Source organism: Oncorhynchus keta, chromosome 7 (assembly GCF_023373465.1).
Source record: "Oncorhynchus keta strain PuntledgeMale-10-30-2019 chromosome 7, Oket_V2, whole genome shotgun sequence".
Taxonomy (NCBI): Eukaryota; Metazoa; Chordata; class Actinopteri; order Salmoniformes; family Salmonidae; genus Oncorhynchus; species Oncorhynchus keta.
In genome coordinates this window covers 33,296,816-33,323,266 of record NC_068427.1, presented here as the reverse complement: position 1 = coordinate 33,323,266, position 26,451 = coordinate 33,296,816, and the positions used below count along the sequence as shown (strand labels likewise).

The following is a 26,451-nucleotide window of genomic DNA, read 5'->3' as shown; positions in this document are numbered from 1 at the left end:
TCTACTTGCCTGCATTTAGCCTTCCAAATGGCACCCTATTCCCTAATAGTGGACTACTTTTGACCAGCGCACTATATAGGGAATAGGGTGCCATTTGGGATGGAAACCCTGATGATGCAACTGAAGGATAAAATGGGCCTGTATCTTTGAGTCTGTGCTGCTGATGGACAGAGCAGCTCAACACTGAGGAGAAGATCAAAGTTGAACAGTTAAAGAACTGACTGGACTAGTGGGTTTAGGAAACTAAACTCAGAGTGTGAAAGATAAGTTTGACAATGACAGCAAGAAAAATAGTAATTATATGTAGAGTGGAATAATCACCCTATCAGAGGCTCGGCCTATTTAAGAAGCATAACTAAATGCTTAGGACTCTCTCGGGCCTTGGCATGCATTCATACCACATTTTTAGGTCCTCTTACCTAACAAGTATGTGTCTCACTAAATTCTTATTTGCAAATAAAGGACAACAGCGCCACACGGTGTTGAGCGTGGGCCATTCAGTCTGGCCAGGTAATGGGTGTTTTTGCAGTGATTACGAAGTAACTGGTTTGACCACTCAATACTGTAATAAAAGAACAAGACACATGAATGACAGTCGTGTGCAATAGATCCCCTGCTGGGTGTCGACGAACAGTAGGGATTCAACATGTGGAATCATTGGGCCGATGTTACGTGGTCAGAGGCAATAGAACGACCATCCCGTTACCTTTAACCATTTATCGGCATAGTCTGGTTTGTCCTTAATAATGTGACAGTCAGACAGTGGCCTGAATGATTTTAATGACTTGTGTTCAACAGAGATTACACCGTCAGACGAGAAGTACACCAACTAAAAAAAAACAATAAATACTTCACCTGTTTTTTCTCTGTATAAAAATTATCACTTATGGAAAAATACAATCTGTTAACCACAAGTAAAACTGGTGAATATGTAAAAATACCTACATACACACATATAGACTTTGCATTTTCAGACACGTCTTGAAACATAAATAAATATCAAACAACAACTACGTACATACAGTGGCTACGATCGGTTGTGCACTAGTACACAGATCTTAAATAAGAATGCAGGTCAGGGTTACTTTTTAAAAAGTACATATTTAAAATGTTGAATATCCAACACAGTCCACACCAATATCTTACAATAGAGAAGAGAAATGTAAGTAAATATAAACACTCTCCTAATTTTTTTATTTTTTTACAAAAATTAAAACATCACTGTATTCAGGAAATGTAGCAAACATTAGGTATGACATCTCCTCCAGGTAGATCATGCCTCCTCTTGTATCTTTGTCCCTCAGGTCTCCTAATCTTCTGTGGAGACCTGTTGAAGACAGAAAACAGGCACTTAAAAAGGCGTGTGGAACACACTTTCCATTTAACCATAAATAAACCATTAAGCAATGGATCAGTGAAAGGTAGTTAGGCGTGGCTGTGCTCTCCATAACACTACTGCTTTATAATATAATAATAATAATATATGCCATTTAGCAGACGCTTTTATCCAAAGCGACTTACAGTCATGTGTGCATACATTCTACGTATGGGTGGTCCCGGGAATCGAACCCACTACCCTGGCGTTACAAGCGCCATGCTCTACCAACTGTGCTATGCTCTACCCAGCCCACATCATGCTCTACCCAGCCCACATCAATAGACTGGCTGACACATGCATTCAACAATATAAAATACACACTTCTATAAGTAACTGTACATGCTACCTGTGCTGTGCAGTGGTAAATCCAAGCCATCTCAGGTGACTCTGCTGTCTGCTGTAAGACTGTTGTTCCCATCATCTACAGCAGGTGGTGGTGTTGTACTAGACAGGGTTGAGAATGGGTGTGACTGAACAGATACACTGTTCTCGTCTGTGCTGCTGGTGGGCTCTGCCATCGCTCTCTCCTCCTGCTCCTCTTCATCACACCTCAGAGCCGCATCCTCATCCTCACACAGCGGGAACACACGAGTCTCCCACGGGAAACAGGGCTGGGGAGGGGAGGAAGGAATAATGAGGGCAACATACGAGTACATTACATTTATCACTTTCATCTGTGGGTAACACAGCATGGGCAACTGAATGTCAAAAATGAGATTGAGCTAGTATAAACACACACCGTACATCATTCTCCCGTGATAAAGGGTTAGATTTAAAAACCAAAATGAATGCAAGGCGAGTATGGTCCCTGTGACCTTCACACCCACATCCTGCGCATCAGGGAGCCTGCAGCGTTCCCTCAATGTGTGAGAGTGGGCACTCTCCCTAACTCCTGACAGACACCACAACTAATCTATCATTACTAGCAGGGTCGGGGAGTAACGGATAACATTAACTAATCCATTCATTACCAGCAAAAATAGTGTAATCGGATTACAGATATTGAAAAACTAGATGATTACTTCTAAGATGACTTTTAAATTCAATAAAAAAAATATGGCACCTTTGTTTTGTCAATGACATTCAAATCAGCATTGAAAAAAAGGCGCAAGTTTAAGTTTGTTCCACCTGAGCGAGTCTGACCACAAGTCAGAGACCACTATGATGACACACCGAATGTGTTTGATGGGTCACGGGGAAAAGATCAGGAATAGGTTTTTATAGGTTACAGTCCAAGCTGTGTCTTCCAATTGTGAGACTGCTGTCGGCATCCAAAGATTATCCAACTTGAATAAACGCTTGTAGGTAAGGATGACAGCAGTGGTGTAGTTCACAGGCTCTACAGATATCACCTATTATTGAGGTCTACATAGTGCAATGACGTGAATCACACTGCTGCTCTCTCATTTAGCTATTTGTACCTTACAGATTGTGGTTGTGGTTTAACCGTAATGGTTGAATTGAAGAAGTTTAAACTGCCTATCAATCATTGATTTTGCTACCAGTGGACAGCCAGTGAAAAATGTGATCTTGGAGCATCTGCATAGTGCAGATCCCAATCTATGGAATGAAAGTTTGAGGCCGTTCCTCCCTTCCAAACTCCTCCATGATATTGTGCTCCATACTGTCAAAAACAAGTTAAAATTAGGAAGACCACGAGTGGGGCTTTCATTGCTCAATCTAATTCATGCTGCTAAAAAAAATATATATCCAGCCTAACGGTCACATGACTTTGATAGACTTGAACAGCTGCAAATGATTGAGATAAAGTGTCTACAATTAAAACATACAGAGCATTCAGAAAGTATTCAGAGCTCTTCCATTTTTCCACATTTTGTTACATCATAGCCTTATTCTAACATGGATTTTTTTAAAGTATTATCTACATACAATAATAAATAACCCATAATAGCAAAGCAAAAACTGTTTAGAAATTTTTGCAAATGTATAAAAACAAAGAAAACAAAATATCACATTTACAGAAGTATTCAGACCCTTTAAATCAGTACTTTGTTGAAGCACAATTGGCAGCGATTACAACAGAGTCTTCTTGGGTATGACGCTACAAGCTTGACACACCTGTATTTGGGGAGTTTCTCCCATTCTTCTCTGCAGATCCTCTCAAGCTCTGTCAGGTTGGATGGGAAGCGACATATATTTTCATGTCTATCTAGAAATGTTAGATCGGGTTCAAGTCTGGGCTCTGGCTGGGCCACTCAAGGACATTGAGACTTATCCCGAAGCCATTCCTGCGTTGTCTTGGCTGTGTGCTTAGGGTTGTTGTCCTGTTGGGCGGTGAACCACCCAGTCTGAAGGCCTGAGCACTCTGGTGCAGGTTTTCATCAAGGATTTCTCTGTACTTTGCTCCATTAATTTTTCCCCTCGATCCTGATTAGTCTTCCAGTCCCTGCCGCTGAAAACATCCCCACAAACGATGCTGCCACCACCATGCTTCACCGGAGGGATGGTGCCAGGTTTCTTGCAGACATGACTATTGGTACTTAGGCCAAAGAGTTCAATCTTGGTTTCATCTAACCAGAGAATCTTGTTTCAGTAGGCAGCTCTCTCATCCATTTATATGCAGATGATACAGTCTCATACTCAAATGGCATCTCCCCAGATTCTGTGTTAAATGCTCTACAACAATGTTCTTAGTGTTCTTAGTGTCCAACAAGCTTTCTCTACCCTTAACCTTGTTCTGAACATCTCCAAAACAAAGGTAATGTGGTTTGGTAAGAATGCCCCTCTCCCCACAGGTGTGATTACTACCTCTGAGGGTTTAGAGCTTGAGGTAGTCACCTCATACAAGTACTTGGGAGTACAGCTAGATGGTGCACTGTCCTTCTATCAAAGCTGCAGGCTAAAGTTAAATCTAGACTTGGTTTCCTGTATCGTAATCGTTCCTCTTTCACTCCAACTGACAAACTAACTCTGATTCAGATGACCATCCTACCCACGCTAGATTACAGAGACATAATTTATAGATCGGCAGGTAAGGGTGCTCTCGAGCAGCTAGATGTTCTTTACCATTCGGCCATCAGATTTGCCACCAATGCTCCTTATAGGACACATCACTCTATACTCCTCTGTAAACTGGTCATCTCTGTGTACCCGTCGCAAGACCCAGTGGTTGATGCTTATTTATACTACCTCATCCCCATATTATTACTTACCCTCTTGCTCTTTTGCACCCCAGTATCTCTACTTGCACATCAAGTATATAAGAATATGTTCTTAACTGACTTGCCTGGTTAAATAAAGGTAAAATGAAATGAAAAATCATCTGCACATCTATCACTCCAGTATTAATGCTGAATTGTAATTACTTTCGCCTCCATGGCCTATTTATTGCCTACCTCCCAGCATTTGCGCACACTGTACATAGATCTTTCTATTTTTACTTTTCTTTTGTGTTATTGACTATATGTTTATGTGTAACTCTGTTGTTGTCACAATGCTTTGCTTTATCTTGGCACAGTTGTAAATGAGAACTTGTTCTCAACTGGCCTACCTGGTTAAACAAAGGTGAAATAAATTAAATTTAAAAAATAAAACCCTCTTAGGCCTCACTCCCCCCTATCTGAGATCTCTACTGCAGCCCTCATCCTCCACATAACACCTGTTCTGCCAGTCACATTCTGCCAAAGGTCCCAAAGCACACAAATCCCTAGGTTACTCGTCTTTTCAGTTTGCTGCAGCTAGCTACTGGAACGAGCTGCAACAAACACTCAAACTGGACAGTTTAATCTCAATCTCTTCAAAGACACTAACACTTGTGGCTGCTTGCGTGATGCATTGCAGTCTCTATTTTCTTGCCCTTTGTGCTGTTGTCTGTGCCCAACAATGTTTGCACCCTGTTTTGTGCTGCTACCATGTGTTGCTACCATGATGTTGTCGTAACGTTGTGTTGCTACCATGCTGTGTTGTGATGTTTTCCTGCCATACTATGTTGTCGTTTTAAGTCTCTCTTTATGTAGTGTTGTGGTGTCTTGTCCTATATTTGTATTTTATTTTTAATCCCAGCCCCCATCCCCTTTAGGTAGGCCGTCATTGTAAATAAGAATTTGTTCTTAACTGACTTGCCTAGTTAAATAAAGGTTTAATAAAAATAAAATAAAAATGGTCTGAGTCCTTTAGGTGCCTTTTGGCACTCCAAGCAGGCTGTCATGTGCCTTTTACTGAGGAGTGGCTTCCGTCTGACCACTCTACCATAAAGGCCTGATTGGTGGAGTGCTGCAGAGATGGCTGTCCTTCTGGAAGGTTCTCACATCTCTGGAGCTTTGTCAGAGTGACCATCAGAATCTTGGTCACCTCCCCGACCAAGGTCCTTCTCCCCCGAATGCTCAGTTTGGCCGGGCGGCCAGCTCTAGGAAGAGTCTTGGTGGCTCCCAACTTCTTCCATTTAAGAATGATGGAGACCGCTGTGTTCTTGGGGACCAGATCTCCCAGATCTGTGCCTCGACACAATCCTGTCTCAGAGCTCTACGGACAATTCCTGCAACCTCATGGCTTGGTTTTTGCTCGGACACGCACTGTCAACTGTGGGACCTTATATAGACAGGTGTGTGCCTTTCCAAATCATGTCCAATCAATTGAATTTACCACAGGTGGACTCCAATCAAGTTGTAGAAACATCTCACGGATAATCAATGGAAACAGGATGCATCGGAGCTCAATTTCATAGCAAAGGGTCTGAATACTTATGTAAGAAATGTATTTAGTTAATTTTTTATAAGCAAAAATGTCTAAAAACCTGTTTTCACTTTGTCATTATGGGGTATTGTGTGTAGATGAGGATTTTTTATTTACTTAATCAATTTTAGAATAAGGCTGTAACGTAACAAAATGTGGAAAATGGGAAAGGGGTCTGAATACTTTCCGAACGCACTGCAAACAATGGGCCTATAGCAAATGCAGCATATGGCATACATTTTTCACATGCAAATAGCCTTTTTCAGTAGTGCTCAAAGCATGCTATTCCATGAGTGCAGCTTTTATTTCTCAACTCGAATCAATGACCCAATCAGTCCATGACAACAAAAATCATAAAGAACAGTAGGCTAAATATGTCCTTACACTTGGGTTATGCTCAGGTAAACTAATTAGGCTAATCTACTGTATATTACCAAGTCCTAGTCTTGAAGATCAAGGGGTATTAAATTAAATGGAATGACTGGAAATCTGTCACACTGATTTTGTATGTAATTAATAGCTTAAATCAGATTATTAACTGTGGTAGAAACCAATGGGTTACAAGAAGTCTACATAACAAACCTATAAAAGTAAAATGCAACATCCATTTATGACCAGCTATGTAAACGCTAACATTGTAGGATAAATCAATCTCTTATATAAAATGCCCAATCTCCATATCTCACCCAAGTTATAGACGGTTCTCTCTGCTACCGCACGGCAAGCGGTACCAAAGCGCCAAGTCTAAGACCAAAAGGCTCCTCAACAGCTTCTACCCCCAAGCCATTAGACTGCTGAACCATTAATTAAAATCACCACCAGACAATTTACATTTGATTTTTACCTACTTGGGCTTGTAAGTAAGCATTTCACAGTAAAGTCTACACCTGTTGTATTCGGCGCAAGTGGCAAATAAAGTTTGATTTGATCAGGAAAGTCAGCGAGTCATATTTTAAAGTAAAACCTCTAATTCAGCTTGATCATTAGAAGACTTGTGTATAACAAACTAGCATTGTTTCTGCTAGCAACTCCTCTGCATTATACTTAATAGCTTATTGATTAGAATGTTCCTCAGTTAGCAGCAGGGTTAATAGATGGTAATACCAAGACTTCGTACTCAGAATGTAACAAAGAGCTGAACCGGGATCCAGACTTTAAGTTGGTAGAGACTAGACGGTGAATGTCCTTTCTTACCACCCACTCCTCTAAGGCTCCGTCCGTGTCCAGATGGCTCCAGTCCACGTGAGTGCTCACGTCACCTCCGGTGTCACCCCTGACAGCACAGTCCCATACAGAAACACCTGCTCCATCGTTTCTACTGCCAGACCTACAGAGAGAGGCGATTCATTTATTTATTTTAAAAAAATACTGCAACAGAGCAAGAGAATGCCAGACTTCATTCTCAAAGGAAAAAAAACAGACACTGTGTATTGAATTGAGACCCAGTGAGGTAAGAAGATTTACTGCAGGATCAATCAGCAAGGTGATGTGTGGTGTGCCCAGTCCCCACCTGGTGGTGCGTCTATAGTGTCTGGTTTTGTCCCAGGAGGTCCAGCGGAGTTTCTCTCTCTGCTCACACTCCAGGTGCCTCTGGGAAAATGTCTTGTCACACAGCAGCTCCCCTTCCTCCTCCTCCCTCTCCTCCAGGGGTGGGTTATCAACCACCCTCCAGCTACAGGGAAGGAGGGAGGAGCAGAGCAATGTGTAAGGTGACGGAATACACTACATGGCCAAATATATGTGGACACCTGCTCGTCTGACTTCTCATTCCAAAATCATGGGCATTAATATGGAGTTGGTCCCCCTTTGCTGCCTTAACAGCCTCCACTCTTCTGGGAAGGCTTTCCTCTAGATGTTGGAACATTGTTGCGGGGACTTGCTTCCATTCAGCCACAAGAACATTAGTGAGGTCGGGCACTGATGTTGGACGATTAGGCCTGGCTCGCAGTCGGTGTTCCAATTCATCCCAAAGGTGTTCGATGGGCAGTGGTGTAAAGTACTTAAGTAAAAATATTTTAAAGTACTACTTAAGTAGTTTTTTGGGGTATCTGTACTTTACTATTTATATTTTTGAGAACTTTTACTTTACTACATTCCTAAAGAAAATAATGTACCTTTTACTCCATACATTTTCCTTGCCACCCAAAAATATTTGTTACATTGTGAAAGCTTAGCAGGACAGGAACATGGTCCAACTCACACACTTATCAAGAGAACATCCCTGGTCATCCCTACTGCCTCTGATCTGGTGGACTCACTAAACAGAAATGCTTTGTTTGTAAATTATGTCTGCATGTTGTACTGTGCCCCTGGCCATCGCTAAATAAAATAAAAAATAAGTGTGTGTGATCTGGTTTGCTTAATATTAGCCATTTGAAATGATTTATACTTTTGACACTTAAGTATAATTAAAACTAAATACTTTTAGACTTTTACTCAAGTAGTATTTTACTGGGTGACTTTCATTTTATATTAAAGGTATCTTTACTTTTACTCAAGCCAGGCAATTGGGTACTTTTCCACCATTGTCGAAGGAATTGAGGTCAGGGCTCTGTGCAGGCCAGTCTAATTCTTCCACACCGATCTCGACAAACCATTTCTGTATGGACCTGAAACAGGAAAGGGCCTTCTCCAAACGTGTCACAAAGTTGAAAGCACAGAATCATCTAGAATGTAATTGTATGCTTTAGCGTTAAGATTTCCCTTCACTAGGACTAAGAGGAGTAGCCAGAACCATGAAAAACAGCCACAGACAATGTTTCCACTGTCCAGAGTCCAATGGCGGCAAGCCTTACACCACTCCAGCCGACGCTTGGCATTGCTCATGGTTATCTTAGACTTGTGTGCGGCTGTTCGGCCATGGAAACCCATTTTGTGAAGATCCCGTTGAACATTTATTGTGCCGATGTTGCTTCCAGAGGCAGTTTGGAACTTGGTAGTGAGTGTTGCAACCGAGTACAGACTATTTTTACACACTACGCGCTTCAGCACTCAGTGGTCTCATTCTGTGTGTCCTACCACTTCGCGGCTGAGCTGCTGTTGCTCCTAGACATTTCCATTTCACAATAACAGTTGACCGGGGCAGCTCTAGCAGGGCAGAAATTTGACCAACTTGGTGGAAAGGTGGCATCCTATGACGGTGCCACATTGAAAGTCACTGAACTCCTCAGTACTGGCCATTCTACTGCCAATGTTTGTCTATGGAGATTGCATGGCTGTGTGCTCAATTTTATACATCTGTCAGCAACGGGTATGGCTGAAATCGTTGAATCCACTAATTTGATGGGGTGTCCTCAGACAGATCATAGGACATCAAAGAACACTCATTTCTTGGGAGGTTTGATCAAACTCAAAATACAGTTAAGCAAAAACTGGTGGCTTTAGCTTTTGTTGAGAAGTAACTCAAGCCAAAGAACAAGCACCAGAAGCCATACCTGGGCGTTATAATATCTCTGTACTGAAGTCTCTCCACCTTGGTAGTGGCAGCCAGGGACATAGGGATGATGATGTTGTCAATGTTGTAAACACTCTCTCCCTGACGTCTGCGGATTGGGCCCTGAGAACAGAATAGCATTAAAAAAATACTGTAGCATAGCTCACTAATCAACAAGCGGGCTACATGCCTATAATGCACACCGTTTGTTCTAAACTTCTCCACTAGATGTCAGTATTCATTACAAGGCAATTGTCAAGATATTAGTTGGTTTATCTATCCTTCTATTTCCAACATCCCCATGAGGACAAAGACTATTTTAAATTGAAGGGTTAGGTATAGGGTGAAAATTAGGGATATAATTAGGGTAAGGTTGGGGAGTTATGGTTATGGGTTAAAGTTAATGGTAAGGGTTATAGGGAAAATAAGATTTTGAATGGAAATCCATTTTAGGTCCCCGCGAGGATAGAAGATCATAACGTGTGTATGGTACCCGTTTGCGTGTGTGTGGTGTCTGGGGTGTAACGGCATCCTCCAGGCTATCCTCTGGACTGTCCTCAGGGTCTGACAGCTGAGACAGGAAGTCCTCATCTAGAGACCAACAACATCTAACTGTTAACACCATGGGTCGCTCTGTAACAAGCTACATAGCATACATGTAATGACCACACTCGCAGGCTACATGTATGTAATAACTAGTTGGATATGTGTAGGACAACATAGGAAATCAGGATTTGGCTCGAGGTTAGGTCTTTTTCTAATCGAAATTAATGTTGGATACATCTCAAAACAGCAGGCATTCCTGATTACTGAGTAAAAATCCCATTCCAGGGATCATGCATACCTTCCATGGTCCTGTGGGTATGTCTCCTCTTCCTCCCCCCGCGATAGGCTCCCCTGTGTGGGGTCTGAGCAGAGCCCACCCACGTGATATTTGAGACACCCCTGGCCCCTCCCCACAGGTGCCTCCCATGCTGCTTGTGGTGGCAACCTGGAAGCACACAGCACCCATGTTAAAGTGGAACTGACAGCATTCTAGCAACATGAAATCTCATTCAAATACAACCGAGGGAAGAATGACTTTTTTTTGTATTATCGTTATTTTTTTTAACATTTTATGACAAAACAGATATGGTCATTTTCACGTTTTCATAAATTCATAGTATACGTAATTCCCAAATATCCTGAGGCATTTGTGAAAATTCTATAGCAATATAGAGTGGGAAAGCAGGTGTGCGTTTGGACAATTAACAGACACTGCAGCAAATAAAACCTAATAAAAACATCTGTCTCTTCCAAAGACAAGAGTCTACGCAGACAAAATCAATTTCTCTCTCAAACCAAGCACCCAACCTAACTGGCTAAAGTTGACTAGCTACTTCCAGACACAAATGAGAGAACACCTCACTCTGACCATTTTATTAGCAGAGCTGGTTAGCTAGGCTGTTTACATGATATCTAGAGCGTTCGTGACTAACTATAACTTTTTTTGCCAACGTTTACTGACAGGTCATATTCAGCAGGTGTTGTGCGTTTATAAATTCATCAGTTATTCTGCGCTCTGGCACTCAGACGAGAGTGCTCTAAAACCGGATTAGATAGCATATCTCTTCGTTCGCAAATTCACTCTGTGAATAACTGTTATCCAGTTAGTTGTTCTTGCTAGCTAACCAAATGATACCAGTTAGCTGGAGCTGTGTATAGCCACCGGAAAACGAGGGGAAAAAGTCAGTCAGTCACTCACTCACTCCTCCAATGACATGACATCCTCCTAGCAGCTAGCGATTTAGCTAACGTTGGGATCCGTTTTTTTTTAGCTTGCTACATAAATAGATATGCTAGTCTATTAGCCACGTTATGACTGACTTGTAATCATTGCCCTTGCTAGTTTGATTGTATTGACATTCTCCCAGGCTTAGACACATTCGTCTTTTTTTGTCCAAAATATTGAGTCATTGAAACTGAACAAGTGCATCCTGGATGGGGGCCGCAAACAATGTACCAGGACAGTTATGATTTACAACCTGATAGCATTCAATTATACCAATCTATCCTGCAACAACGCCTTCGTGTACGTCATGGAATGTTGAGTCAAATACAACCTATTTTTAAAACCTCTTATAAAGTTGGTTTTGTAGCATAAATTGGGGATTGTATCTTTTTGACTGATACTATGATTGTCTGGTTCATATCTGCAAACTAGTTAAAATACTGTCAGTTCCACTTTAACTCAACAGCGAGGGATTCCCCTTGTCTGAAGCCATCCGTCAAACCCCCCATAAGATTAAAAGGCTTGGTTAGAGAGTTGCCTATAACAACAAGCCAGCATAATGTTTAACTATCAGTCCCATTAGTTTAAATGTATTCCTTCTCAATGCTCTCTCACCAGCTCTACAGACAATCAACGTCTATGTCATGGCCCTGTTTCATGGTTAGGAGAACAAACATGCTGGGGGGCTGATAATTACATAGATGCTATAGTAATACAGTGTGAGCTTTAAGGCTGAACAGGACAAGTGGTGCTGAATCCTAAGGCAAACTTCAAACTTCCACCACTGTGCTTCCTGCCTGTCAGGGCAAGATTAGCAGGACAAAACCTGAAGCGCTCATCTATCTCACTCACAACATCTCCCCCTTCCCACCTACTGCTAAAGAGACCCAAACCCACAGAGAGTGGCAAAAAGAGAAATGGCGATCTTCCACATAATTATTGTCAGTAGAATATTCCTTATGGTGTTTGTGTTGTTTGTTTTCAGCTCAATCAATGTCCGTGGGGTGATATTCAGGTTGACAGGAAATCGACTGGAGCTGTGTGAGTTACGTCTCTAAGACAGTGCTCTCCTCATCAGTCACAGCCCAGTGCCCACAGCCCCTCTAGCCAGCCCATAGCTCGAGCCACGGCTCACTGCCTCAGAACCCCTCCTTTCTGCCCAGCGAGGATCATTGGGATTGTTTAGGATCATTAACCTCCCTGCAGGGAATAGCCAACAGAGCAAGCAGCGAGGAGCAACAGTAGATTAATGATTAGACTGGCTGACTCAGAGCATGCTGCTGTGAAAGTACCCCAGTAAGATGCCAAAGAGAATTACTGTTAAATCATTTCTCAGAATACACTGTTCTGTATTCTATTTTCACACCTATCTTGGTCAATGTAAATTAACAATGAAGTAAAGTATTGTATGGTACCGTTCACCCTCATCTACCTACCATCAGAATAGTACAGCCATTTCCAGACAAAAGAGTTGAAGCATACAGCTCAACAGTAATTATAACACAACAGTAATCACTTGCATCAGTTAACCCAAGCAGACATTTCCATAGCTATGCTGTTTTAGGAGAGATGCGCCTACCGGAGGGGAGAGAGAACAGGGTGCGGTACAGTAAAGTTAGCTTAACACAATAACACATACAGTATCATAATGTCTGTCCAGCACAATGAGAGATGTGCCTACCTGGGGTGAGACAGAGAGCAGGGTGTAGTGTAGTGTGACTGGTCCTGGAGGTCAGGGAGCTGCTGGAGGAGCAGGCTGGGTCAGAACACAGTGCCAGGGGATCACAGGAGGCACAGGTGAGACAGAGGGAGGCTGGGTCCTACAGGAGAGAGAAAAGTTCTAGAATAACTTACACCCCAAGCCCAGGTGTGGATACCACTGATTTAATGCAGGACATTTTTATGAACTCAAACCACCTGTGGCTCTTGAAGATAGTAGCCTATTGCTATCAGAGAGTTACCAACGACCACCAAACTCATTAGCAAAGAAATGACCCGGGGGAATGTGTGTATATGTTTAAACATACAGACGTGACTTAGGCCCCCCTCAGCTGGTTTCTCAGCTCTGCTAACATTCAGCCTTACTATGCGGTTGCTGTGAGTCACTGTGACCGGGATGAGCAGCCAGCCGCTCGGCTAAATCACACTAATGAAACTAGTTAAAGTCGTGAACAGCTTTCTTCTCTTTCCTCCATTAAAATCTCAGTAGGCTTGGCACATTTCCTTCCTCTGTAATAACATCAGCTAGAGTGAGGTGTCCCTGACTGGCACGCTTTGTGGCTTGGTGGGGAGAAACTGGAGGATTAGTAGCAGGACTGGAGAGATGGATACACTGACTGGCTGTGTTCCAAATTGGCACCCTACTCCCTATATAGTGCACTACATTTGAACAGAGCCTTATAGGCTGTGTGTTGCAGGTTGAAGCTCTACTCTGGAGCAGGTTGATATTTAGAAGTCAGAACAGACTAAATCAAGGGTTTGGAATAGCAGTCATGGAGGGTGTCACATTAAAATGAACTGCTCCAATCTGTGTTTTGTTAAACTGCTGGAGAGAGCTCTTCACAGCATCATGATGAGACTATAACATCTCAGACACACAGCAAAGGGTCCCTTTCCAAAGACTACAGCTACAATTAACACTCCACTTTAAATAAGTCAGCAGTTCACAGGTTAGTAAACCTTTGTTCTCAAAGAGTTATCATCCCTGTTTTTACTTCTACATACATGACAAAAACACTAATATGCAAGAGTTTCCATAACTTATTCTCCAATGTCAAGATGAGTCCCTCTGCATAAACAAATAAGGACAGCTTGATTTACTCTCTTATCCTTCTTTAAATGTAGTATATGTCAATCATCTGACATTTCATTATTGGCAGCAGGTGTGTGGTGTGTGTGTGTGTGCGTGCGCGCATGGTGTTGAGGGATGCTACCTGCTGTCTGTGGCTGGTGTGGGTAGTGTTGATGAAGAGTGGTGGTTTGTGATAGATCACCAGGGGTCGGGTGCGGGCTGAGACACAGGTGGCGTCCACTTGGAGGAGGTGTTGTCTTCTGCGGTTCACTCTCCTCCTCTTGGGTGCCTTCTGGGAGAAGGCGTCATATCCTCCCAGGACCAGGCCACTGCAGGGAACAACAGAGGGGACACTTAGTATATGGGCCAAATGGCATGGCACCCAGAGGCTCTGGTCAAAAGTAGTGCACTATAAGGAATAGGGTGCCATTTGAAACTCAACCGAAGTCACTAAACACACAGCACTTTATTCACGCAACACACAAATGCAACAGTTCTATTGATAGAGAGCTGCCCAGATGCCCTTAAACAACTCAAAACACAAACAATCCAACCCAGTGTCCCAGTCAGATATGATCCGTGTTCCATGACATCCATGGCAGCGTGGGAGTCAGATCAGAACAGGGGAGGTGAAGACTTTTTATTGAGAGTAAAAAGGGGGCAAGAGGAAGTAGAAACCTAAGCTTAATGACTGATCCAAATCACAGCTGGACATTATAAAACTTTTCCAAGGGTTATTTTAAGGATAGCTAGAGCATGTTTAATATCATTAGTGATGGATAGGAGATCTGAGGTCCTCTCTGGGCTGTAGAGTAGGGCTTCAGCACAAATGGCACCCTATATATTTGTGGTCCTTCTGTGGCTCAGTTGGTAGAGCATGGCGCTTGTAACGCCAGGGTAGTGGGTTCGATTCCCGGGACCACCCATACGTAGAATGTATGCACACATGACTGTAAGTCGCTTTGGATAAAAGCGTCTGCTAAATGGCATATATTATTATTATTTCCTACCTTATTGGCCCTGGTCAAAAGTAGGGAATATGGTTCCATTTTTGGTACCTAGACTAGCAGATACTGACTTTAGAACATTGCTAGTCCAACACTCACTGGGGGCCTGTTATTTCCAGCTCTGGTGGGACAGGCTTCCCTTGGTTACAGGAAGTGAAATGATTTTGTTCATTATCCTGCCAGATCACAGTAACCTACTTGGCCCTCCGAGACCCCACCTCCCTGTCCTCTGAATCAGGCTTTACATTTCTTAGATAAAAACGAGATAAACATACTATGCTGTGCTGCCTGTGACAGAAATAAAAACAGCAGCTCTGTGAAGTCCTACAGTACAGCACCCTTGAGGGTAGTTGGTACCACCCAAAGAACTCCACAACCCTAGCCTGTTAGAGGGAGTGGTTGTGCAAAAAACAGGGCTGTCAAGGAACCATAATGTCACTCTCATTTCAATTAAACTAAAACAGCCCTGCCTACAGGATCTAGTTTCTGGCATCTCAGTAATCCACAGAACAGTGATTGACATTCCACAAAGTCCTTCTATTCTTTATAGAAAACCATTTGATCTGGCTTTTGATTGACAGCTTATGCCTGATTTTCTTTGACCCTCTGACGTGGTAAGCAGCAGTGGAACTGGGAGCAGTAGTTATAATTATTACAGGAGAAAGACTTATTTTTATTTCATTTAACCAGGTAAGGTAGTTGAGAACAAGTTCTCATTTACAACTGCGACCCGGCCAAGATAAAGCAAAGCAGTGTGACACAAACAACAGAGTTACACATGGCATAAACTTTTTCTATTGTATTATTGACTATATACAAAGTGTGCAAATGAGGTAGGACAAGGGAGGTAAGGCAATAAATAGGCCATAGTGGTGAAATAATTACAATATAGCAATTAAACACAGGAGTGATGGATGTGCAGAAGATCAAATCAAATTTTATTTGTCACATACACATGGTTAGCAGATGTTAATGCGAGTGTAGCGAAATGCTTGTGCTTCTAGTTCCGACAATGCAGTGATAACCAACAAGTAATCTAACTAACAATTCCAAAACTACTGTCTTATACACAGTGTAAGGGGATAAAGAATATGTACATAAGGATATATGAATGAGTGATGGTACAGAGCAGCATACAGTAGATGGTATCGAGTACAGTATATACATATGAGATGAGTATGTAGACAAAGTAAACAAAGTGGCATAGTTAAAGTGGCTAGTGATACATGTATTACATAAGGATGCAGTCGATGATGTAGAGTACAGTATATACATATGCATATGAGATGAATAATGTAGGGTAAGTAACATTATATAAGGTAGATGAGTGTGCAAGTAGAGATACTGGTGGCAAAGGAGCAAAAATAAATAACAGTATGAGGGGGGATGAGGTAGTTGGATGGGCTATTTACAGATGAGCTATGTACAGGGACAGTGATCTGTGAGCTGCTCTGACAGCTGATGCGTTAAGTTAGTGAGGGAGATACGAGTCTCCAGCTTCAGTGATTTTTGCAGTTCGTTCCAGTCATTGGCAGCAGAGAACTGGAAGGAAAGGTGTGAAAAGGAGGAATTCACTTTGGGGATGACCAGTGAAATATACCTGCTGGAGCTAGTGCTACAGGTGGGTGCTGCTATGGTGACCAGTGAGCTGAGATAAGGCAGGGTTTTACCTAGCAGAGACTTATAGATGACCTGGAGCCAGTGGGTTTGGAGACGAATATGAAGCGAGGGCCAGCCGACGAGAGCGTACAGGCCGCAGTGGTGGGAAGTATATGGGGCTTTGGTGATGAAACGGATGGCACTGTGATAGCAAATTGGATGCAGTCTGAGTAGAGTGTTGGAGGCTATTTTGTCAATTACGTCGCCAAAGTCTAGGATCGGTAGGATAGTCAGTTTTACGAGGGTATGTTTGGCAGAATGAGTGAAGGATGCTTTGTTGTGAAATAGGATGCCGATTCTAGATTTCATTTTGGATTGGAGATGCTTAATGTGAGTCTGGAAGGAGAGTTTACAGTCTAACCAGACACCTAAGTATTTGTAGTTGTCCACATATTCTAAGTCAGAACCGTCCAGAGTAGTGATGCTGGATGGGCAGGCAGCGATTAGTTGAAGAGCATGCATTTAGTTTTACTTGCATTTGAGAGCAGTTGGAGGCCACAGAAGGAGTGTTGTATGGCATTGAAGCTCATCTGGAGGTTAGTTAACACAGTATCCAAAGAAGGACCAGAAGTATACAGAATGGTGTCGTCTGCGTAGAGGTGGTTCAGAGCATCACCAGCAGCTAGAGCGACATCATTGATGTATACAGAGAAAAGAGTCGGCCCGAGGATTGAACCCTGTGGCACCACCATAGAGACTGCCAGAGGTCCGGACAACAGGCCCTCCGATTTGACACACTGAACTCTATCAGAGAAGTAGTTGGTGAACAAGGCGAGGCAGTCATTTGAGAAACCAAGGTTGTTGAGTCTGCCGATAAGAATGTGGTGATTGACAGAGTCGAAAACCTTGGTCAGGTCGATGAATACAGCTGCACAGTATTGCACTGTCGTTAGCAAAGTGTAGCGGACTAATTACAGAAAACTGTTGGAATATCGTTTTTTTTTACATGATCCTGGGTCAAGGTTACCTTTTTCACACTACCGGGCCAAACCGAGCTGTACTGTACTGGCTGCGCTGGCCACGCAACTACCATAGGTGCTGGAACCCAGGAAGAGTAGCTGCTGCATGAGCAACAACTAATGGGGATCCTAATAAACTAAACTGCGCAGGAAATGACAATGTGGGCTGGTAGGGCTCATTGGGTCTACCTGCTGAAGACTCTCTTGTTCTGTCCTTTCCACCTGCAGGAGATGGGAGAGGAGGAAGGAGAGAGGTTCAGAGGAGGCATCAGGCTGTTCACGATTTGGCTCAGCTGGGCACTCTGTGGGGACAAGGACAACAACAGATCATCCTCTAAATACAGCATCTACTGAACTGAAACATATAGGCCTATAGATCTAAATAGCCCCCCACCTGCTAAGCAGTATGGTAGATATGTCTCGACGCCCCAGACCTGCAATCTAATGTGAAGTTAGGCTTTCTGGTTGGAGAATGTCCTGTCACAACCCCTTAGAGTCAAGAAGACAAAAGGCCAGCAGCACTACAATCAGACTTCCCCCTACATAAAAACCAGAGATGTACTTGGAGTGGAGCTGTCCTATCAACAGCAGCAGGGCTAGACTCTCACAGATTGCAGTGCGTGATTAACCACTAAACCAGGAAACAGCAGTAACGGCTGCTTTGGTCCTTTTGACTAATCAACATTTTTGATTTGATGATTTGCTGGGTTAAAAAGCCCTCCAATCTCTGTGACATAACTAATGCTAAATCATTACATATATCATTGGACCCTTACAGCACTCATTTGAAAAAGAGACTTAAAACGGAGCAAAGAAAGAAACGTCCCTTTTTCAGGACCTTGTCTTTCAAGATAATTCAGAAAAATCCAAATAACTTCACAGATCTTCATAGTAAAGGGTTTAAAATAAATTGCTTGTCCAATGAACCATAAACAATGAATGAACATGCAGCACCTGTGGAACGGTCGTTAAGACACTAAGAGCTTACAGACGGTAGGAAACTAAGGTCACAGTTATGAAAACATAGGACACTAGAGAGGCCTTTCTACTGACTCTGAAAAACACAAAAAGAAAGATGCCCAGGGTCCCTGCTCATCTGCATGAACGTGCCTTAGGCATGCTGCAAGGAGGCATGAGGACTGTAGATGTGGCCAGGGCAATAAATTGCAATGTCTGTACTGTGAGACGCCTAAGACAGCGCTACAGGAAGACAGAATGGACAGCTGATCATCCTCGCAGTGGCAGACCACGTGTAACAACACCTGCACAGGATCGGTACATCTTAACTTCACACCTGCAGGACAGGTACAGGATGGCAACAACTGCCCGAGTTACACCAGGAACGCACAATCCCTCCATCAGTGCTCAGACTGTCCGCAATAGGCTGAGAGAGGCTGGACTGAGGGCTTGTCGTCCTGTTGTAAGGCAGGTCCTCACCAGACATCACCGGCAACAACATCACCTATGGGCACAAGCCCACCGTCGCTGGATCAGACAGGACTGACAAAACGTGCTCTTCACTGACAAGTCGCGGTTCTCTCTCACCAGGGGTGATGGTCGGATTTGCGTTAATCGTAGAAGGAATGAGCGTTACACCGAGGCCTGTACTCTGGAGCGGGATCGATTTGGAGGGTCCGTCATGGTCTGGGGTGGTGTGTCACAGCATCTTCGGAATGAGCTGGTTGTCATTGCAGGCAATCTCAACGCTGTGCGTTACAGGGAATACATCCTCCTCCCTCATGTGGTAACCGTTCATGCAGGCTCATCATGACATGACCCTCCAGCATGACAATGCCACCAGCTATACTGCTCGTTCTGTGCGTGATTTCCTGCAAGACAGGAATGTCAGTGTTCTGCCATGGCCAGCGAAGAGCCTGGATCTCAATCCCATTGAGCACGTCTGTTGGATCAGAGGATGAGGGCTAGGGCCATTCCCCCCAGAAATGTCCGGGAACTTGCAGGTGCTTTGGTGGAAGAGTGGGGTAACATCTCACAGCAAGAATGGGCAAATCTGGTGCAGTCCATGAGGAGATGCACTGCGGTACTTAATGCAGCTGGTGGCCACACCAGATACTGTTACTTTTGATTTTGACCCCCCTTTGTTTAGGACCACATTATTCCATTTCTGTTAGTCACATGTCTGTGGAACTTGTTCAGTTTATGTCTCAGTTGTTGAATCTTGTTATGTTCATACAAATACTTACACATGTTAAGTTTGCTGAAAATAAATGCAGTTGACAGTGAGAGGACGTTTCTTTTTTTGCTGAGTTTAGGTCTCAATGTTACTGTCGAAGTAAAGGTTAAATAAAAAGTAAAAATGTACCTGTCTCTGTATGTTCCTGAGGAGGCGTGTGGGGCTGCTGGGTTCGTTCTCCGTGTCGGAGGGAGGGTCTCTGCCCCTCGATGTGAACGGCAGCCCTGCCGTCTCCGTTAGTAACGTCTGCTGAATCTGCCCGTCTGTCAACGGCTGGGAATCCGCCAAGACCACACCCCCCTGAGACCACAAACACACTACTATCAACGCCACAAGGGCAGATTCAAACACCAAATGAAGCTGGTGAGGCGAGGACGGCTCATATGGCTTATGCAAACCATGTGCTTGAAAGCATTCCAGCCATTACTATAAGCCGATGAAGTGCCACCGGCCCCCACTAATTCACACATGATCATAGGACAGGTCGTGAGGGAGGTCGTGGTGATTACAGCTGTCTGGAGACAGCAGGAGGAGGGGGCTGTCATGACTGCTGATGAGAGCTGATTGACAATAAGTGAATTAGATCTGGGAAAACTAATGAGAGATTAAAAACACCACAGGCACTTTACAAGAACAGGTCCACACTGTGATGTCACACACACAGGCGCATCTAATTATAAAAGGGCAGAGGCTGACTAGAGGAGGAATGCTGCACCTCCTTATCTAAAACACAACCTTTAATTAACTAGTCAAACCTCAGAAGGCTTTGTACAGAAGATAGAAAACAAAGTCAAGTGACAGACAGGCGTATGACAACCTCACCCCCCCTGCCTGGTCTAGAGCCTAGGGGATCGAGTCCTCTCTGTGTGTGCGTGTGTGTGTGTGTGTGTGGGCCAGGGTTCACTAGGGGCCTATGGAACTGGGCCTTACCTTGGTGGAGGTGATCTGTTTGTGCAGGTCCCCCAGTTGTTGGATGCGTCCCTCAAGCTCTGCCACATGCAGCTGTAGCCAGGTCCACCCGCTGCCCACCTCAGCCCTCTCCCTTTGCCACCTCCACTCACACCTACTGGAGAGGGAGACAGACATACACAAAGAGAGAGGTAGAAAGAGCATATGATCAGACAATCAATTCCATATTTTTCTAGATTCATAATATCTGTAGGTTTTGTATCCTTTTTTTCTTATCTCCCCCATCTATTGAAAAGACAACCTTTTCCTTGAAACAGGTTGAACGGTTGGAGTGTTCGTAGGTTTACTGACCTTTATAACATAAATAGCCCAGCACAACAAGAGTACAGAGGCTGAGGACATATGGTTCATATTTACACAGTACCGTCAACAAATAGCAAACACTATGACCTACATTATAAAGCACTAGATGAAAATGCTACTTTTGCATATCAGCTTTTTCTTATGATATGGCAGATGAGGGGGCTTTATTCTTATTCTGTTGAGTATAAAGTATATCTAGGCCACAAATAAATCATTAGAAAACTGTGTAGGTTTCCATGGAGCTTCTGACTGCGTTCCACTATTACTGTAGTGCAGGGTTAGAGGTTGGTTTCTGGCAGGCAGTTAGGTTCGTTACCATGGCTCTATGTAGCGACCCTGGGAATGCCAGGAGCAAGCCACTTTGAGTGGACAACAAAAAGGGAACATTTTTCATCAGACAGGCTGGGTCGGCTGGTGACTGGTGCGGCATAGACATAAATAGACCCCCACGCGAACAAAACACAGGCCCAATGCTGTAACACTGTAGCCTCTCAAACTAAGAACACTTCAAGTTTGGTTTCATTTTACAGTAAGGAAAGTGACAAAATGACTTTTGACATCCTGAGTTGTAGGCTAGGTGGTGGAACGTATCCACACCGTAAAAGTGTAAAAAGCTGCCACCCCCATTCCCAGTCAAGCCGTCTCCGAGGAGAGGAGAGGCACTTCCTCCCTCCCTCTCGGGTTGCAACATAAACAAACAGCCCACAGGATCTGGGCATTATCTCCATTCTCCAGAGACACTGCTGCCGCCCAATGGAACACCACCCCCAGCCACTCTCTGCCAGGCCAGCTCAACATAGATAAATAGACAGCGGCACTGGAGCGGTTCTATACTGCTGGTGCATTTCTTTACTCTTGCAGTTACACACAGGTTGTTTTCAGCCCTGATCCCAACTGAGGAAAAAGCCAGCCTGTCTGTATTAACTAAGCTCTGCTTTCTTAAACACTTATTTCTCTAGTTGTATGTCTGGGCATAAAGTAAAGCTTACAGCTGGGCTGGCCCATGTATCAAACCCCCCAAATGTACTATTTGAAATAATATACACTTCCATTTAAAAGTTTGGGGTCACTTAGAAATGTCCATTAAAATAACATCAAATTGATCAGAAATACAGTGTAGACATTGTTCATGTTGTAAATGACTATTGTAGCTGGAAACAGCTATTCCATTCAAAACCAGCCACATAGGCGTACAGAGGCCCATTATCAGCAACCATCACTCCTGTGTTCCAATGGCACGTTGTGTTAACTAATCCAAGTTTATCACTTTAAAAGATGAATTAATCATTAATAACATTTTTTTATTATTTCTGCTCTAGAGGGCAGCTACCTAAACGTACAGTAATCATGTTCCAATTATTGACCGGGTTGGCCACCATTGATTTTGTTAGTCACTCTCACTCAGAGAGTGACTGCAAGCATTTCTCGCCACCCTATAGATTTATTTTTTAGAATTGCAGAAAATGTTGCTTAGGGACCCCAAAAGGCTAGGGCCAGCTCTGACTGCATGTTTGCGTGTGGGTACATAAACCCACAAGCCACTGCGGGCATGAGGAGTTCAGATTTTTGTTTCCCCCAATCCCATCAAAGTTGCCCATACCTGGTTACAAGGTGTATCCCTCATTTCACTTTCAAATATTTATCCTAGTCTGCCACAGTAACTCCCACATCAAATTATGAACATATATGAGTGGAACTGAAAGAGGACAGAAATCAAGAGTTTGACTTCCCAATTTTATCCTTGTAACCATTGTTATCACATTTTGCAGGAAGAGGGGCCAAAAATGGCCCATCCAGTCTCAGAAGAGGAGATATTCCCAGGGGAGGTGCATGCCATAACCTCTTCCCATGAAGGAGCTAATGAAAGGCCACAGAGACAGACCATCCTACCCCATAGAAATACAATGAATAGAATAGGAACCGTTCTTTGTTCTACCCAGCAGGAGACAGGGGCTCCAACAAAGACAAGACTGCTGCTGCCAGGATGATGCCAGACCCAAACCACCCCTCCACCCTGTCAAACAAAATCACCCCCCCCTTCCACCTCTTCTCCCCTGTTCCCTGAGCTCATAAACCTGTAACTCTTTCTCACCCCCCCCGTTTATTAGACAAGGAATCACAAAGGCATCCCCTCCACATTGCCCTTTGGTCCATTCTGCCCCACGCAAACCCTGTCTCCTTCCTCAGTCACTACATTCCAGACAGGGAGAGCAGGTTACCTGGCGATGTGCTCCCGGCCTGGAACTTAAAGACAAAACGGCTCATCTTTGCCACTTACTTAAAAGTTCAAACCTCCCAACAAACTATAATGAGAAACATGAAGCCTTCCTAAATGCTAGATGATTCAAATGCTAAGAAACCTGGTGTGATCACAGTGTTTGAGTCTCAGAGAGCTGTTACTCCTACCTAGGCAGAGAGACACCATAGCAGAACCATTATTACATTCTCTTAATTTAGCCCTAAACACTTTCCTCATCTCATGATCTGGGTCACACAGACTTCAGGAGGACTCAAAGGGCTCTTCCACCGAGGCAGTGTGTGGGGGTGGATATATGCCTTACAAAGTCTGTGTTTATGTACCTGGCCTAGATGTGGGTTAGAAGAGGAGAGGGTCTGTTCTGTTCGTACTGTAGTAAAGGGTCAGGTGAATAGTGGAGGAATCTGCTGCCTCTGCCACAAACTAAAGAGGTTATATGATGTTAACAACCAGTTTTGTGCATTGAATGCAGTCAAGTGAAATGTAATTTCAAGTGTAAGGTCTGTGTTTTTCCATGTATAATTCACTCACTACCACACATATGGCATGTGTTTCTCATAGCCTACCTCTGCCCTTAACCCTGTTTATTTAGCTGTGATAACCCACTGTGGTATCCAGGAAAACACCACAGCTCTTTAAAATATGCCTGAAATATGAGAAACAGACCCAAGCTCAAACAAAGCTACAGGTTCAGCTCACATCTTTTAACAAAACCCATCCAGAAACAGTTAACTCTGAAAATGCTGTGTTCCTGTTGCAGTTAGGACTACAATGTGTTTGCATCCCAGTTAAGCATGAAATACATTTCTCTACCATTCTTATTCAACTGAACAGACTTCCTGTTTCTCATAAGTAATTAACAGGTCTACAACATAATTACAGCACATTACCAGAATGTCTGTACTCACACTGGTTGAGACATGGTCCCCCATTTCTGCTCAGGCTCCAACTCTTCATCTGAGCTGCTCTCTGTGGCATCAGAGTCTACAGCCTCCTGAACCCCGCGCAGCACGGCCTGGGCATAGCGCGTAAACTCCTGGATGTCTGTGGAGGGGGATGGCGGTAAGGAGGTCTGCAGTAGGGCACGGCCCTGGGTCCTGCGGCTCAGTGTACCTGTCGGTCTCTGCCCAGTGGCTGGATCAAAGGGCTTGGTATTTGCAGGGGGTGAGGGGTGACCTGGGGTCTCCCTGCCCTGACTCCCCTTCAGACCCTCCAGCTGGAGGCTGCAGTGGCGAGAGGCGTGGTCCCCTAGTAGAGCTTGAAGTCTCCTCTGGAGCCGCCCAGCCCGTCCTAACTGAGACGTTTGTTGGGAGAGATGCCAGTGGGTCTGCTCTCTCAATGCCTCCTCTACCAATGCAGTCACAGGCTGCTCCAGGCCCTGGCCCCTAGCTCCCCTGACCCACAGCTGTGTTGGAGATGTGTCTGTGCTGCTGGAGCCCCCCTCCTCCTGCCTCTCAATGAGGGGTGTGGGGACAGCAGGGTTATACTGGGACATGAGGTCACCCTGGCAGTATTTTGAAGGGGACTGGGGGATATCATAGCCATCTGGTCCATGGCCACTGTGTTGACACTGCTGTTGCTGCTGAGCCACAACTTGGCTATTGTGTTCAGGGACAGGAACCAAATACATGTCTTGTGCACCTGGACAGGCAGCCAGTGATTGCTTCAGGTTATTGTTGAGAGACAGGAAGCTGAGCAGGGAACCAGGGCTGGAGAGAAGCACTGTTTTGTACTGGCCAGCCGAGGCCTGTAGCAGAGGGGACAGGAGCGAATCGGCAAAGTCAAGGGGACTCTTGCTTGAGCAACAAGTGTCCAGAAAGGGCAGAGAGGCGAGGTTGAGCCACACCCTCTGGGCATAGCTGTCCTCCATCAGTTTCAACTGAGGATCACACTCGATGTTGAGCATTGCCCCATCTGCATCCATGTTGCTGGACGCCAGGTGCATTCCGTGGACGTCTTTGGAGAGCTTGGTCAGGGCTGGGGCCATTCCCTCCAACCAATGATGTCACTGCTGTTCTCTGTCACACCAGAGGATGCCAGATCTGCCTCAGACTTTCCCTTTTCCCTTGACCAAAAAATAAAACCCTGTCAGCACTTCATCCACCAAGCTGAAAATAAACTGGAAATACTAAAAACTGAAAATTCTGGGTAGGAAAACATCCAGACAGTAGCTAGGCAGCTAGGTACATTAGGTTAGCTATAGTGATAAAGATGAAGTCAGAAAGAAACCATTAACGTTAGCTAGCGATCATCATGGATGGCTCAAACAAGTCAATGAACTGACGAGGTGGGAACTGTGCTGATATGTATAATTGTCGAACTGCAGTCAGAGACATCAAACGTACTCGACTTACTAACAAGACCGTTTGCGCGAATAAATCAAACACCTTAATCAGCTTGAAAGCTTCCTGGAACACAAAAACGGGCACGGAACGTCAAGTTGAAAATAACGTATCGACCATCTTTTTGCTATTCACCTTGAATGAAAATTGACAGGGTCCACGAAAATAATATTCTTGAAGCCTTGATTTAAGTCGTGAAAAGCTAAGCCTTTCCCTCATTTGACATGTTAACCGCAAAAGTCTGGCAAGACAGTTTATCAGAAGATCTTTCGGGTTGACTGTCCCTTCTCCGTGGTCCTATTTATTTCCAACTGCCATGGAACGACGGCTGCTGCTGCTCTGCGTTTGACGCAATGACTGTTCGCGTTCAGGAGCTTTGAGTGAGTGTTGGGGGGCGTGGATTCCTACGTGGGGGCAAGTCGTTGCAAACGTATTTCCATTCAGGACCAATAATATTCAGTCATATGAGAACGTTTAAAACAGTTTTTACTTTCTAGAAAACTATAATCAATAATCACAATTTCTCCTCAAATCCTCGATTATTTCATAGCCGAGCCCAGTGGTTTCCAAACTGTGGGTCATGATAAACTTGTGAGTCGTTTTAGGGGTCCAGGTGGGTCACGGCGTGAATTCTTTTGAGTGTAGAAAATATAATGGTCCTATATATTGTTTAAATAATAGCTTATAAAAATAAGA

The 26,451-nt window shown here is 44.0% G+C and overlaps 1 protein-coding gene across 3 annotated transcripts; it reads right to left on the bottom strand.

Moving 5' to 3' along the window:
- Positions 1-758: 758 nt before the first annotated feature.
- Positions 759-26,135, bottom strand: kansl1l (KAT8 regulatory NSL complex subunit 1-like). Of its 3 annotated transcripts, XM_035773994.2 has the most exons (14): positions 25,891-26,134; positions 24,322-25,478; positions 20,815-20,950; positions 20,014-20,184; positions 17,880-17,992; positions 14,208-14,394; positions 12,956-13,094; positions 10,348-10,494; positions 9,997-10,094; positions 9,505-9,626; positions 7,581-7,742; positions 7,265-7,397; positions 1,725-1,989; positions 759-1,327 (listed from the first exon to the last, which is right to left on the bottom strand). In XM_035773994.2, the coding sequence occupies exons 2-13, from the start codon at positions 25,398-25,400 to the stop codon at positions 1,756-1,758; spliced, it is 2,721 nt and encodes a 906-aa protein (XP_035629887.2). In that variant the 5' UTR covers positions 25,401-25,478; positions 25,891-26,134; the 3' UTR covers positions 759-1,327; positions 1,725-1,755. The 3 variants fall into 3 exon arrangements, with proteins under 3 accessions (XP_035629887.2, XP_035629888.2, XP_035629886.2); XM_035773995.2 differs by having other exon boundaries at positions 20,815-20,947; positions 24,322-26,135; XM_035773993.2 differs by having other exon boundaries at positions 24,322-26,134.
- Positions 26,136-26,451: the final 316 nt, after the last annotated feature.